Source organism: Passer montanus, unplaced genomic scaffold, assembly GCF_014805655.1.
Source record: "Passer montanus isolate IOZ18808 unplaced genomic scaffold, ASM1480565v1 scaffold7, whole genome shotgun sequence".
NCBI lineage: Eukaryota > Metazoa > Chordata > Aves > Passeriformes > Passeridae > Passer > Passer montanus.
In genome coordinates this window covers 15,645,073-15,661,818 of record NW_024372147.1, presented here as the reverse complement: position 1 = coordinate 15,661,818, position 16,746 = coordinate 15,645,073, and the positions used below count along the sequence as shown (strand labels likewise).

Below are 16,746 nucleotides of genomic sequence, written 5' to 3'. Positions count from 1 at the left end.
CAATGTGTTCATATGACTTTTTCTTTTTTTTCCTGGTATCAAATAGGCTCTTTTTTCCTTTATTCTCATAGTCAAAGTATGTACTTCAGTGTTAGCCTCAATTCCCAGTAACTGCAATGTTTTCTTGCTTTGATACATGCTGCTTACTGAGAATCATGGAGTGATTTTTTACTTTTCTTTATTTAATGTTGTTACCTGCTACATTTCATTGCTTTCCCTTTTTCTATTCCATCAAGTTAACTAATTTTTAAGGTGCTCATTATCTTAATTCTATAGCTTATCATATCTTTAGCTTCTCTTTTTTTAACATAGGATACTGATGTTGTCCATTGTATCCTAAATTATCACATGTACATCTCTCCCTTTAACCAGTTTGCTGCCTTCTGTTGTGAGTTTTCCTTGCTTATGGATGAATACAGTGCTCTTTTGAACTTCTGTCTGTTTCAAAAGTAGTACTATGTTACAGACACAGTTTATTTTATTCTGATCATAGCTTGTGCCCCTCTGTCCTTTCTTGTCCTATCCATATTATCCTGGAGTGATCTTCTGAATTTCTTGTTGAAAACTTGAGAGGATAGAGGTGGTTTTGGCATTTGGGTGAATACATCCAGGTCCAGAACATATGGAATGATCTGTGAAAACAAATAAGCAAATCTGTAGGTTGGTGGTAACTGCTCTGAACATTTGGCTTTTTTTGTGGAGGAAGTGGTAGTTTGTTCAGTTACTTTGTAACTGGGAAATTTCAGGAAGTTGAAGAACAGTGCAAAAAGGATGCTTTTTCCTGAATGCCATGGGAATTGTAAAAAACTAACCAGTAGATAAATTGTACCTTGCATGGTAGGACAGTGACACTGTTCACATGGGAAAAGTTGTGTGTTCAGCTTTGTTGAGCTGGAAGAGTTGTTTATGAATAGTTACAGTCTGGCTTGTATCTCATTTTCTAGAGTATAACTTTTCATGTCTACTTTTATAAGAGGTATTTAAGTTGAAACTGGTGAAAAGATTTACAGGCCTATTAACATGAAGATGCATGCAGATAGACATCAGAGTTGCAGAGTGGTGTTTCAGTATTTCCTCAGCAGATGAAGCAAAGGGCAAAATGCACCAAGTTGTATTCCAGGTGGAAAAGAAGTGATTGCCGGGTGGTTTGTCCCCATACACATGCTACATGCAAAACAAAACAAAAAAATCCGCATTTGTATCAATGAAATATATGCAAAATACTTGCTCGTTTTACTTGATAAGGTTCTTTTTTGCTTCTTAAAAGCTGAGTATTTGCTTTTTTAATAGCTTTAGGTACTCTGATATAAAGCATATACGTGTAGGCCATTTTTCAAAGAAAAAACCTGGAGTTTGATTACCAAAACTTGGATTTGTTTTCCCAATTTTCAGTTAAGTAACTTCTGATTGACACCATACTCAAACCCACTCAGAAAGAAAGAATGTGAAGTTCTCTTAACTTGCTTTGAGTTGCACTAAGAGAAGCAAAGGGGAAATATTGGGTTTCTGTTTTAGGTCAGGCTAGATGACAGCCTCTGTTGAATTTATGCTAGTGACATTCATGTCTGAGATCTAAGGAATTGTAATTTTCATTTTCTCTAGGCCTGTATTGTTTGTCTTGTGCCCTACTTCCCAGCTCAGGATTTTCTTAATAAGAAATACTTCAAAATTTTAAAATAATCTCAGCTTAGGTAATTTCTAGTTCTGCAATGAGAATAGTGGCAGAAGTACGCTATAATAATAGCAATATGCAGACTTGAGTTGTATCTGCTGTGAACCACCCTGGCTTTCCTCAGTAAGGAAAGGACAAAATGCCATTAACACCGTTTGGAGTAATGAGAGAGATCAAGCAAGAGTTTTTTCATTCCAGCTTTGATTTAGAGGGGTTTTTTTTCTGTCATGGAGTACTCTTGAAGTTCATAAAGTACATGAAAACACTTAATCTTTCCTGTGTGATTTGCCTTAAACACCTGAACCAGTATTTTTCAAGCAGATACTGCTCTGAAGCTTGTTTTATGAACACCTCAGGCTTGACAGCTGTATAGCAGGAAGGATTTGTGGCAGTGCAATCAGCTGTGACTCATGAGACTAGGGCTGGCTACTGACTTTCTCAATAACTGTAAGCCAAGTGAGTGTTTTCTCATGTAAACTGTTCCTGCTTAGAAATGTTCAGAATCTAGTGTCCCTTAGTTTTGGAAAGATCTAGGATGCTTGGATACTTGGAATTGCTTTTGTTTCTGCAGGATTTTCTGCAGGTGCCTTGGAAAAAAGCTTAGGAGTCCTACAGAAAGGCTGTTTGTGGATCCTGGAGGCCTATTTATTGCAGCATGTTCTTAAATGGAATTATGGTTTAGCTGTAGGGATTTTTTGTTGGTTTTGTTTATTTTTTAATGAGGGCTCTTGAAGGTGCTCTTGGCATACACAGAGATTACCTCTGCTACAGACACCTAAATCTGTGCTTAAAACTCGGCTTTGAAAATGCTGTAAATATTTTCAGGTGCCCCCATTCAAAGTGTCTTGATCTAAGTTTTATTCCCCAGTGCTCTCTCAATTTATGTATGTTGCTTGAGACTGCTGTGGGTTGGGAAAAAGCAGCTGAAGTTCTCCAAGGTGCTTTAAATCCTGAGAATAGATAGTGAACTCCTACTTTCTTCCTGTTTCCTGCATAACATTCCTCTTTCTTGCCTTATCTTTGTTGTGAAAGGTCATTAGGACATATCCTGGCCTCAGCACATGTCCTTAGCTTGTTACAGATGAAAATCCCTATTTATCCTCCAAGGTCCTGTCATGTGACTGGCTAAGAGTTGTACCATTTTAAAACAGCTTCTGAGTAAACAAGGGAGAAGTAACACTAGGGTAGAAACCATGACTCTCAGAAAGAAATGAGACCGAAATGAAATGAGTTGCGATCTACAGGAAAAAAGGTGAAGAGAAACGGAAAAGCATAAAGGAATCAAAGTAGTCTTATGAGAATGTTAGAAGAATAAAGGACAGACCTGAGAAGTTGTGAATAACACTTTGTGGTGTTTGCTAGATGCAGCTACAGAAAACAATAAAAGCTGTTATAGGCAGAGGTAAACCAGGGAAGTTTATCTGTAGGTCAGGGGGAGGAGAATGTAATAAGTGCTGCCTATTACGTACTGAGTATGTAACTGTAAAGTAGCATACAGAAGTTTGCCAAGTTATCAGTGAAAATGAAATATGAACTCTGTACTGGTGGAGAAGGGGGTTAATCGACAACAACCTTATTTGTTCTGTGTTAAGAAAAGAACTCATCACATGATTCAGGTGATTTGTCTTTTGTGTTCTGTTAATTCAGGGTTCTTCCAATGAAACATGTTTTCCAAAAAAAAAAAAAAAGATCAGAGGAGAAGGATGATAAACAATTATTTCAGTTGCCAAAAATATGGAAAATGGGCAAATAATACATACTATTAAAATAGGTAAACAGCAAATCATGTATCACCTGCCTAACTTCCTTTTGAAGCACATTTAACCTTGTTAGTGGTTATTTCTTTTCTTTAGGCAACTAGATCTAACAGGATCATCTGATCAGCTGTACTTTTTTATAACGTGGAACTGCACGGTGAGCTGAGTATAACCCTAAACCTGATTTATAGAATCACAGAATATGCTGAGTTGGAAGGGATGCACCAGGATCACTGAGTCCAACTGCTGGTCCTGTGCAGGAGAGCTTCAAGAGTCCCACCGTGTGCCCGAGGGCATTATCCAAACACTTCTTGAACTCTGTCAGGTGTGGTGTTGTGACTGCTTCCCTGGGGAGCCTCTTCCAGTGCTCAACGTCTCTCTGGGTAAAAAACTCACTCTCCATATCCAAAATGAACCTCCCCTGACTCAGCTTCGTGCCACCTCCTCAGGTCCTATTGCTGGTCATGAGAGTGAAGAGATCAGTGCCTGCTTCTTTGTGAGGATGCTTCTTGTAAGGATGTTGAAGACCCACAATGAATTCTCCCCTCAGTCTCCTCCAGGCTGAAATGACCTCAGCCTTTCATAAGGCTTCCCCTTCAGACCCTTCACCATCTCCATAACCCTCCTTTGGATGCTCTCTAGTAGCTTTATGTTTTTTTTATATTTCCATGCCTGAACCTGTCCACAATGCTCAAGGTGAGGGTGCCTAAATGCAGAGCAGAGCAGGACGATCCCCCCCCGATCCCCTCCTTTGACTGGCTGGTCAATTATATGTATATGCGTGTGTGTCTGTATATTTATAGTGTGTGTATATATATATATATATATATATATATATATATATGACTTAGTCTCTTAACTACATGTACTGCAGAAGTGTTTACTCAGTAAATGGTAGAGAAAAGTGTTTAAAGTATTCTCCTCTCTGAGGAGGGTAGTGACTAAGACTTTGGGCACCTGGCATCCAGCCAGGGTCAGACAACATCGTGTCCCTTTTTACACGCTTTTGTCTGGTTCAGTGAAGGCAAAGGAGTGTATAGAACCAGTTTTGAAAGTTGATTGAATTTAATTAACTTGAGATGGTCAGGTATTAGGTAATTAGTAGCTGTAGTTGTTTGATTTGATTTTCAATTCTTTCAGTTACATAGGAAATTTTTCCTATGGGAAGTGTAAATTTCTTTAACATTGAACATTCAGATGCCTGAGAAAGTATATGGAGCTTTAAGCTGCTTACACTTTGGTTTTTTATGTACTTTTGTTAAACTCTTTCTAATTCATTTTTTAAATTTGTAATTTGTATTATGTTATACTTTTCTTCTTCCTTAGTATATTAAAAACAGAAAAAGAGAAAGGTGTGTGTTTGTTTATGTGAAAGTAGCTTCTGGCTTCCAAATTCTTTGAAAAAAAATACTCACTAAAACTGGAATGGTGTGCATGAAAACAAATGAGACTTACTTTTAGGTTTTCTTTTGTGGAGTGTTTAGTCAGTGTTTAACAGTGTTTTAGTTTGTATTGGCAGTGTGGTCCTTGTGTTGTAAAGGATATTTCTAATACTTGTCTTTAGCATCTGGTACCAATATTTGTGGTCCTTCAGACTGTGTCACTAGCCTTTATCCTGGAGCCTGTTAGCCTCCTGCAGTTATTTTAATGTGTATTTTTTCTTTGTATTCAATTTCAAAAAGGTGTTCAGCTATATCTGTATTACATGTCTTTAAAAATGGCTTTCAAAGATGAAGGGTGTGGGAAATACTGGGCTCAGTTGGATGTTTGCTAAGGAGTAACTTTGAATTGACAATGTCAGGGTACAGGGCAGATTAGATCATTGTTTCCTGTACTTTCCTTACCAGCTTCACTGTTGCATTAGTAAAAGCTTACTAGTATTTGAGGCATGGGAACTGAAAGTTAGATACAGTTGAGTGGAGATGTGTGAAAGGATTGCATGTGGCTTCCAATTATCTGTGAAATATTCGTGGTGAAAATAGTCGAGGCAGAACATGTCACAGCTTGTAAGTTCCCGCTCTGACTTGTCATTAAGATATAGTCTGCTTTTATGGCTCTATCCTGGTATTTTTTTGCTATGATGTGTGTGTTTATCTAAGATTAATGCTGGTAGCACTAATGTTATGGAGTTCTTATCCTGTTTTGAAATTAAAATGTTTATGTAGGAATATTTTCCAGTATGGTAGATATTTTTCTGAGGGATTTGTTTCAAAATATTTGAAAATATGGAACTTATTATGTATGGAATTTATTTATGAAAATTTTATTTATTAGAATGTATTACACAGGCATTTCTATTTCAGAAGACCAGCATCTTTCCTTAGGAGAGTATATGTTCATTAGTTCATTAGAGACAGCTACATAATACAGAATTTGGAATCTAGGATGAATTTGAGACAATATAGACAGATTTTCTAATTAGTGTTTGATTGTCAAAATCTGTGAGATAATGTTGATCATGTTGCTAATTTTAGCTACTCTTACACTCTCTTCTGTCACAGCCCCATGACTTCGATGAATGCAGATTTGATATCAGTGTGAATGATAGTGTTTGGTACCTCCGGGCTCAGGATCCCGACCACAGACAACAGTGGGTAGATGCAATAGAACAACATAAGGTATGTTATTGTCTATTTTCTAATTTCCATTCTCATTCCCTCATTAGATCAAGCATAGTGCTTGCAGAGAGTTTAAGCTTCCCTGTACAGTCATGAAAATGCTCACGGTATTTATGACAGGTAAAAGCTCAAGATTGAACCTCTGTGTTAAATATGTTTAAAAGGAATTTACTTGTTCTTCACATAAGACTTTACTGGGTGCTAACAGCTGTGAGCCTTTCTTGAGCTCTCCAGCTTGAAACAAAAAAAGCTTTTATTATGTTTGAGTGATGTTTTCAAGGTTTTATCCATCTTCTCTCTGATTGCTGAATTGCTTCTTAGCTATCTTGTTTGTTTTACAGTCAGTTCTCCAAGTTATCATTGTGGTTTTGGGCTCCTTTTTTCATCATTTGACCACTTTTACTGTATCTGATCACTGAGTTTTGTCTCTTTGTCTTTTAAGGCCCTATTGTTCATCTGCATTGTTGTTCAGCTTTCTTGATCGGTTCTGTATATCTTCCAATTAATTAATTTCATTTTAAAAATACCTGACCTTCAAGCCCTTTAGGTCAGTTAGAAGATACACAAAACATCCATTATGTTTTCAGGTGTAAGATAAGCACTGTCCCAAGGTGTAGCATTAAACTACAATACCTAGCCCAGTGCAGCCTGTCAGTCTGGGTTACACAGGAATACAAATTGAAATAGATATCCAAGTAGGTATGAATTTTTACCTTCAGCTTCTTGAAGTGTTGTCTGCATAGATACTGTGTGTAATTAAGATATTTCACCTTGTACTGGCCATTCCTTGCAATAAGCAGTACATGTTCTTAAATTTAAAGTGCTGCCTTTTAATAAGGGTTCTCTAAAAAAAAGTCATCTCAGTTGGACTCTTCATCCCTTTGTAGCTTGGTGTTTTGTCTTCATTTTGATACAGAGGTAATACTGGAGCATAAGAAATTAAGTTGCAAAGCCAGGATTCTTTCCTGTAATCTAATGAAAAAATACAAAGTTAACAGTGGCATGTTCTTGAGACAGCAATACCACAACTTATTCCTAGTGCAGTTCCTGAGAGAAATTTCTTATGAGGATACACTGAAGAAGTTACTGGATTGCATATCTGTAGAACTGGCATTTCAAAAACTGGTAGGCTTGGGGCTCTTCAGGTATGGTTTAATGTAGTCATGGAACTTGATAGCCCTAGGCTAAAATTTAGACTAGGTTTCATGAATGATTTAGCTGGGGAAACGCAGAACTTTAACCTGAAGCTGGGTAAGCAGAAATGCAATCTGTGTCATTGAATGCTACCCTGTAGGAATGAGTGATGAAAAAACCCAGATCATATATTAAACTCTGCCCATCACTACCTCAAACCTTTTTCATACTATTTTTCTATTCCCTTTTGTAAGATTCATCTGAACGGTTGCTGAGTTTTGAGCTGCAACTTTATGGAATCACCAACTCATAATACAAGATTACTGAATGGTAGTAATTTAGAGTTTGCCATTGGAGGTGTTGATTTGGCATTGTTTCTCTGTACTACTTAAAAAATCTTGTGTTTTTCAACATTGATTTTTTTACCTGCATTAATACTCAGCCCCTATCATGAAGTATCTGTTAATTTTCCTTTTTCTGTCTGGTATTATTGATAAGCTTTTATTGGCAAGCTTAAATTGTCTTATTCAACCTCCTTTTTAGATCATGAATGAATATTGAAATTCTAACATTCCAAAATGATCTCGTTTTATAAAGAAGCCTGGTTAATTTTACAGTTTTTCAGCTTTAAAAAATGATCTTTTAACATAATTTACATTTGGACAGTTTAGACTTCCATTCTTTGCAAGAGTTTGGTAGTCATTTAGATAAATAAATTATACCAGATCTCTATGCTTAAAGAAGAAGAACAACGAAGGGTTGATTATTTACACTACCTAATTTTTTCTAGTATTTAGGATTAGTATAGAAATAGGGATAAGAAAGTGGTTTTCATTATTTTAATAAAGTTACTTTTCAATTTATTTTTTAAAGAATTAGGGTGTTCTGGAATGTTGTAAAAACAGAAGAAAAGTATATCTACAAGTAGGAAGTGGTAAGAAGTCCTTCTGTATACGCTGAACTAACAAGTTCATTTTGCATCTTGCTATCCTAAGGAAATTATACTGGATTTGACTGTTCTGAGTCTTACAGCTTTTCCACTATGTGTAGTTTGCAGTTTCATGGCTATTTGGTATTTTTCCGTTTCTTTCATACTTTTTTTTACTCTCTAGTGTTTAGTGTATTTAAGGCAAATAGCAGTTGTTTTCATTCTTAAATGGAGTAGAAGATACTATTGCACATCACTTCTAAATAAGCTATCAAAACGTTTAATATGTTAAAGTAATACATTATTTACATACATACTTACAATACATATTTTTATTTTAAAATATAATTTTTGTATTATACAACTAAATATCAAGAATATCATGATCAAAATATAGCAAGGAAAACGGTAGAAGTTACTGCAGTCTTGTAATAATAGCTTAAACTCAAGTTGAAAGTATATAATGAAATATCAGAGTTACTAATGTCTTCTTTCCAGTGCAATATTCTGTTGTCTTCCTAATACAGTAGGAGTTTTGTGTGATAAATGTAGGTGTACAGGCTCATCTGTTGCTTCTAATGATTTTAGAAAAATAAACAGTAATCTCATGACCAGAAACCTTGGAAATCTTGACCAGCACTTGAAAAAGTGCTGTATTTACATAAATAGGTGTTTGGTAGAATTAAACACAGCACAGAAGTGTCCAAATGCTGTTTTCAGTCTGATAATTACTAGTGGTTCTTAAAGAATATGTCTCCAAATACCTTGTTTCTGTACTTTCATTGAGGAGTTAGTGCTATAACCTGTAATTTTTAATATAGGTTTGTATGGAAAATATTTAAGAAACAGTACATTTTTCCAGTATAACTTTGATGGGATCTGAAAGAAAATATTTTCATGGAATCTGGAAGTCAATTATATTTTTCGTTCAAATTTGTATGAACAACACTTAAGTGAACCTTGGAATAACTCTTCAGTCGTCCTTCAATTTACTTCAGCTTGTGGAAATTTCATATTTAAAATCTTGACTGAGAGTAGGGGAAGATGGGCAAAATATCTCATTGCACTGAAAAGATCAGATCTGTCAGCTTACTCTGACATTTTCTGAAGGAGCTTTCTGGTCAGGTTACCTAACCTCACGTAAAAGCTCCACTGGGTAAAAAATGTTTTTGTTTGAGAAACAGGTTCTTCGAATGGCACATCATAATTTGAATAAAATCAAGAGAGGAAATTATTTCCTGTACTAAACAGTAATTTTTCTTAACATTAGTCTACTGCTGCATAAAGTACTTTTTTGTTTGTTTTTGAAGTTCTTTGTTGCTTACTGAGTGGGTAGATAGTTCTGGTAGGCTGCTTAAGCTATTTGCTAATGAAAGTGTGTTTGTGAGACTTAATGGAGCATGTCATAAGGTTGTTGATCTTCAGAGTAAGAAAAATAGACAGAAACTTTGACTGTGTTTCATTGTGCTCCAAACAAAGAGAAGACTGATTTAAAATTAATTTTATATAAAATATAAATTAGTAGCTGATGGCTGAGAAATGTAAAACAGCTTGTGTTCAGGCATAAAAACCATTAGAATTTTCAGGGGGGTTTATAATTGTACTTTTTTTCCTTGTATTGAGGTTGCTGAATCCTTACCACATTAAGTGTTTCAAGTATAGCTCAAAATGTTTATTCATTGCTCTGAACTGGAGAAGGGATACATATAAAACTACTGTAAAGCCATCAGTGAGGCAAATGAGGAAGTAGTTCATGTGTAACCAGGACTCCATTCTTCTACTTGAATGTTTCATTTGATGTATTGATCAGGCATTTCTCTGGTGTCCAAACATTGATGGTACTTGAGCACCACAGTACTGATCTGTTTGGAATTTGGAATTTCTAAACTACTATTAGATAAACTGGCTTAAATGCTGTTAGTTCAGTGCTGTGAGAAAATGAGTGAATTGCTCTTTGTTGTGAGAAATATCTGTATAAGTAAACTTATTTTGAGCAAATGAACTCCTGAAATCAAGATAATGATTTCTTGTAATGTTAATCTACCACCTGAGTTGAGGACTTGATAAGAATTTATTTAGAAATGAATACTTTATGAGAAATTTTCCATCAGTTTAGGTTTGTCCAATTTTGTTCCATCGTAGTTTTTATTTTCTGCACACAGACTCTTAATGTCTTCATTATTGACTTCATGATTCTTCAGCAGTATAGGTTGATAGTTTTTTTGGTCTTGTATTTAAAAAACCTTTTGTTTGTCAAATCAAAATAAGTCTTCCTAAACTTCTTACAATATCTGATTTTGCTGGTTTAGACTGGAAAAGGTAATTTTTCAGAGGAGTACCTAGATATCCAGCAAATTGGCATGTAGGGAGTAGGTAGGTTTTCTTTTTAATTTTGAAGTGATGATGTACAAGGTGTTTATATCTAGAGTAGAAGGCATGAATTTCAAAGTTTGACTGTGAAAAGCATCAGGTAGTTATTTTCTGAACCTAACTGACATACATCCCTTTTTGGGGGATGAAGGGACCTGTCCCCTTTAAACAAAAGTGGCCTGTCTCCTTCAATAAGAATTTTCCTTGAAGGAGTGGCTACTGCTTTATTGTTTTCACTCTTAATTAGATAATGTGGAAGGAGTTAGCTGGTTAGAATAGGGTTATACAGAAACATCAAGAAGAGTAAAACTTACATCTCCTTTTTTTAGCATTTTCTCCCCAAATGGGGAGAAGACATGGCAACTTGGAGGTCAAAGATAATTTAGCTTTTAAGTAATTCTAATTTTGTGCAATTCTTTGTGTACTACAACTTGTTTCTTAAAATACCACTTGTCAAACCGAGTAAGATGCTTTAGATACCATTTTTGCATTGCTAAATGGTGGGAAAAGCCAAAAACACTGGATTTGACAGTCAGATAAATTAAAATTTAAGAAAAAGTTGAGTAATTATTAAAGCAGTTGATTAATTTTGTTTCTTTAACACTGATACATTTTCAAACAAGTAACCTAGAATGAGATACTTAGCTGTGAGGTGCTTTTTTTCGACTGTTGATCTTAGTTCATAAGTCATTTTAGAAAACTGCAGAGCAAACTTTAAACAGCATAATTTTGATTGCAGTCAGTAAAGGCACTTCATGATACCATTGTGAGAAAATTCAAAACCCAAAAACATCATCTGAAACTTTCAGAAAATTGTTGTTAACCACATAAAATGGAGTTCCTTTTTTTCCAAGTAACTTAAAAAAAGCTAGTAATTACCTTATCTATAAAGTGTTAAGAATCATTAATTTCACTCTTAAGTTAATCTACCTGTTTTGTTTTCCCTTGTCAATGTACTGTACTAAAAGAATTTCTGAATGTGCTGTTACACTTTGAAAAATATTGCTAGTAATAGTAATGGTAATGTTGAAGCAGGAAGCCAGGTGCGCTTTTACTAATCTAACATGCTGCAAAACCTTCAAAAGCAAGAGTGCCAATGGATGAAACCAGAGCACTACCAGATTTTGCACTTGAGAAGCATCTTAATAACAAAGTAACCCACAGAGTCCCTACCCAGAGCTAACAGATCCCCGCCTCTACCTGCTGAAATTGTTCCTGTTCTGAATGGTTGAGCTAATTGCTTAATTCTGTTGATAATACAAATCAGGTTCTGGACTGAGGCAAAGGACTTCAGGTAAAATATTGCAGTAAATATTGAAGTATTTATAAATTAAAATTGCTTTCTATCCTTGTGTTATTTCTCTTATGAACTTAAGTATAAGAGGTAATGCATGAGTAACTTATTAAACTCAGGAGGAAGCCTTAAATTTCACTTCAGGCTTGATTATAAGCACCCAGAATTTCTCAGTTCCTAGTTTTTGTTCTGTAATTGGAATGTGTCACCTTCAGAGTGAGATCCAAGTGCATGTACCTGTTCCTTCAACCTACAATGCCTTAAAAATTTTCACATTAACCATACTTAAAGTATGGTTAAAAGTCAAGCTTTTGTTTGAATGCTGTATGTAAATATTGATCTATGAGATTATTTAGCTGTTCTAAGAAAACACTAAAATATGCAAATAGAGGTAACTTTCTCATAGTAATATTTTACTAGCAACGGATGCCAGAGCAAAAAAAATTGTCGCATTAATCAGGTCAGAAACCAATATCAGAGTTTCAATGTCAGTAAAACAATGAGCTCGGGTTATCAACAAGAAGAGGAGAGTACAGAAAGGTAGCACATGTTTAACTTGTCCACAGGTCTTCAGCAATTTTAAGTAGAGCTGTAACATTTTGTGAAGAGAGGGTAGTTTTCTCATTTTTTACACATTTCAAACCCTGTCATAGAATGGATTTAATATACTGATAATGACAATAAAGACATGCCAATAAATCACTCCAAATCTGTTGCCAGTCTGGACTGAAATTAGTAAGATAATTTAGAATGAATAGTATATGCAGAGAAATGATACAGAAATATTTTAGCTCAGCATAGTAATGTAGCAAACTTCTAGAATATATACTAAATGAGAAGTATAAATTTCTGCCATCAGTAAATAGTTTTGTACGTTAAATTTAGTGTTCCGTTGAGGAGCTGCTGGACCAAGTAGTTTAGATGTTTGTGCAGACTGCATTTAAGTGCATATAGAAGTGCTGCAAATACTCTTCAGAAGTCTATTTTGGTGTTGCGACCTTTATAAATATATTTCTTTTATCTACTATATTATTGACAGCTCATCACTGTCAATTTCTAGCAATGGTAAATATTCTAATATTGATGAGTGAATGTTAATTATAAATACAGTCTTGCTAATTATTCTAAAGTAGTGTAACTACAGATACATTATATAGCAGGGAGCAACAGGAAGAGTGCCTGGTGCCATTTCTCCCTCTACTTCCTCTCCTGAAATTCAGCTGTTTCAATAATGTGTGGTGTTTAAAGTATTTGCTTCGTCAGCAGTTATTGCTCAGGTCTGAAAAGAACTGTGGCTCCCTAATGTTTTAATTTTTTTGGCATTTCATACTAATCAAAGTTCCTCTGGCCATACTTCCCCTGTACCTATTCACAAGTAAGACTGACATAAGTGAAAGCTACAATGCAGATGAAGGAAAGCATGGCACATATGGGAGTAGATATACATTGTTCAACTTTGATTTTATTTATCAAGTTCATAAAGAGGATTGTAGGAGTGCACTGATGAGACCTCCTTTTGCCTTATGTTGGTGTCTGTGTCCTAAGTGTTGGAACAAGTGTCTTAAGTAATCTTGGTGTCAGCTATTGTTTCCCATTAACCTGATTTGGATTTCATTGTTATTTTCTTGGATTTCCTTCTCTGGTGCTCTGCAGCCTGCAACAAACTCTAAATATTTCTGTTTGATGCTGATATGGATTGTATAGTATAGTATACACTCTTACTGGTTTTGTAGTCATGCATTTTGCTTCAGAAGCTAGTGACTCGCTCTCCCACTGTGGCATTGCGAGGCTCTGGCTTGCAGCAGTAGTGCAGCTTGCCTGAGGAGGCTGGAGGACAGCATTCAGATACCTATATTAAGCTGTAAAAAGCTGGTTTAAAAGCCTGTTAACCTGTTTAAAGGACTGAAATATATAGGCAAGTCACTGGTGAGTGGCAGAGATGCTCTTAAAGGTGTTAGAAAAGCACCCTGTACTAGTTTGAAACTAAAAAGTAATGAACTGTTGCTCAAGCTTATGCAGGGGCATAGATATGGGGTTTTTTGCTGTTTCTGTCATTGTTTTGTGTTGATGTTAAATATGTAACCTAAGTTCTTGTGTATTCACATTTGACATCTCCAGCAAAGCTGAATTTGAAGTGTTTGCAAAACTGCTCCTTGGTAACTAAATAACAAAATGTGTTCAAGCAGAGGCTTCTGAGCTTGGCAGTAATAAGCTTACTTATTTTAGATTTTGACCAGAACCTTAGGTAGAGCGGGAAATATATAGGAGAAGGATGTAGCTGTCTCAAGTCTGAGCACCCTGTCTTAACTTTCAAATTCATTCATTCTTCAGTTGGGAATACTGTCTTTTTCTTTTTGGTCTTCAGTGACATCTGAGTGGTATAGAGATCAGCAAAGAAATAAAGTGAAGTACTGTCCTGAAGGAAGACTTATAATGTTAATTGTAATTCTTCCCCTAATTCTTCCCCCCATCCTTACTAAGTGCTATGTTTCACTGTAAGTTAGACTGGGAAGTGTTGTAACAGTAAGGACTTGTGGAATCATTTTAGGCTGTTTCTGCCACCAAAGGGATTTCTTGCCATGCTCACAAAATGAGTTCTCCTTTATTAAGTAATCTTACAGTAAATCTAGAGAGATTAGAGATTCTGTTAATTTCTGAAACATTTAATGTCTCTTGTCTTTTGCTGTTAAAGCAGTGGGCTATTCCTCAGTTGTTGTTCATGTGGATGTCTTTTACAGCTTTCTGATGCCTGGCATGGCTGTCTTCCAAACTCAGTCTTCTTCTTTCTGTGAAGTATAGCACCAAAACAGAACTTAGGATTCCCACTAGGATCCTATATGTGTTGTATAGAATGTAGGATTATTTTGTGAATCTTGTACACTACCGTTTTACAACACCATGAGTTTTTTAACTAATTCAGCTTGCAAACCACTAAATCTGATTCATCTCTAGAACTATCTGCAGGTAGTTACCTGTCTTGTACGTGTACAGTGCAGTATTTTCAAGTAAATAACCAAGTAAACTTTGAACTCTATTTTTCTCATGCGTACATAAGTGTTACGTTTGTGTTGCTCTTCTGTCAATTTCAGTCTTTCCAGCTCAGCTGCTTTGGGTAATAATTATTGTGCTGTGTGGGTTTGGTTTTGTTCCTTAAGTGACTGTGATTCTTCTATTACTTTGTAAAATTTGGGGACATGAAGAAACTGCTAAGTAGTCTAACCTGTCTCAGTTCACAACTTAGCTTGCCTGTTACTCTGTTGGGAGTTGCTTATCTAAATCTGAAGCTGTACATATAATGCACTTAAGATAATTTTAAATCTTTGTATTCATGAAAGTTGTGATCACCTATATGTTCCTAATTTAAAGAGTGCTCTCTTCCATGTAGTCAGAGCAGAGATAGTCTTCACAGTCTTAGTAGAGGTCTGGAGCTCTCCTCTCAAGTCCCTGCCCCCAAAAGGTAGTGAACTTACAAGGTGGCTTACTCCTATCTTTCCCTTAAATTAGCTAAATCTACTCATTTATTCAAGATTCAAATGCACAGAAAGGTTAAAGTAAATTTTTGATTACTGCATAGCCAGGCTGGTGAACCAGGGTGTTCTGAAATAGCTAATGAATGCCTGAAAATTACAGTTCACATTGCAAATTAGCAGAGTGTTGCCTTTTGGGTGCAATACTGTGTGAAGGAAGACACTTGCAGATGTGTTAACTCAGTATCAAGTAATGGGAAAGGCTTGTGACACTACTGCTCCACTAAGCTGTTGAGTATGTCAGTCAGCATTTTTGCAGTGCTCTTTAATGAAGAGTGATCTACATGGCTAAAGTAAACTTGGTCTCAAGACTAATGCTCGGTCTTGAGGTGACCAGAGCTCTAGAAGAGTCATTTTGCAGCTAGCTGTGCAGTAAATAACCAGTGTCATTGCTATAAACAAGTGGGTTTCCAGTATTACACTCAGAAGTGTTATTAATTCACTTTGTCAATCATTTGGATAGTGTATACTTTCATTTAATAGAAGTAAGGGGAATGTCACCAGCAGAATGACATGCAGTTATCTCTAGGAGTCTGAGCAAATGGTAGTATGTTTTACAAGGTCTCTCTGAAAACAGTATTGTTCACTGAGAGAGACCTTTGTCAATCTTGACTTTGGTATTAAATGCCCCTTCAAATTAGGGTATGTTCTTGGTATCAAGAACAGAAAGTAGAAAGCTGCAATGTAAAAGTAGTGAGTGGTTAAACAGTTCAAAGTTGTCACTTACCAATACTCTATGCTACTTACTCAGAATTATTACTCATCACCTCAAAAAATACTGTGCATCAACAGCTTAATAGAAAAGTCTTGGGTACTCTGTATGTATGTCTCAACCTACCAAAGGTGGTCTCTTATAGCTTTCTTTCTTAAATAACTTTTTAGGAGGTAGCTTTTCAGTGAGCTTTCGTTCCAGTGAAACTCAATGAGGTGATATTAATAGAATATAGTTGATCCCCTTGCTATAGGGAGGAGCGCTCAGCCGCATGGGTGGGGTGCAGAGTACCAATGAGACATTGTAACATTGAACAGAGGTAACTTTTAGGCTCTTTTGAGAGGCGCACATACACCACCACTATCCAGGAAACTCCTGAGAAGAAGGGTAACCAGAACCTAACATGACTCAGAAGAGTTGGAGGAATTTTTTTGGAAACACATCATGGCTTGGGGCAACTGTTCTTTTAATTTAATGTCCCTGCCATTTATCAGAACCTCTTAAGGTAATTCTTCCAGTATAATCACTGTAGGTCAGCAAAAAGATCCTTTTTTTTTCTCTGAAAACAGATCAAGCAGGAAAATATACATTTGCTGTTATTTTAATGTTGTCTATGTATAGACTGACTGCAGAGGAAAAGAGTCATGCTCTTGAGCATACCTATTTTAAATAGTAGGTGAGAAAGAAGGGGTTTAATATTTAACTGCTACTGTTTAAATATCCCATATTGCTTG

The 16,746-nt window shown here is 35.8% G+C and overlaps 1 protein-coding gene across 2 annotated transcripts in view; it reads left to right on the top strand.

Annotated features, from left to right (window-relative positions):
- CERT1 (ceramide transporter 1) overlaps positions 1-16,746 on the top strand; it is a 75,865-nt gene that overhangs the window by 16,183 nt on the left and 42,936 nt on the right. For both annotated transcript variants that reach the window (XM_039730028.1, XM_039730027.1), the window contains exon 3: positions 5,931-6,047. In XM_039730028.1, the coding sequence (XP_039585962.1) occupies positions 5,931-6,047 (117 nt within the window). The remainder of the gene's footprint in view (positions 1-5,930; positions 6,048-16,746) is intronic.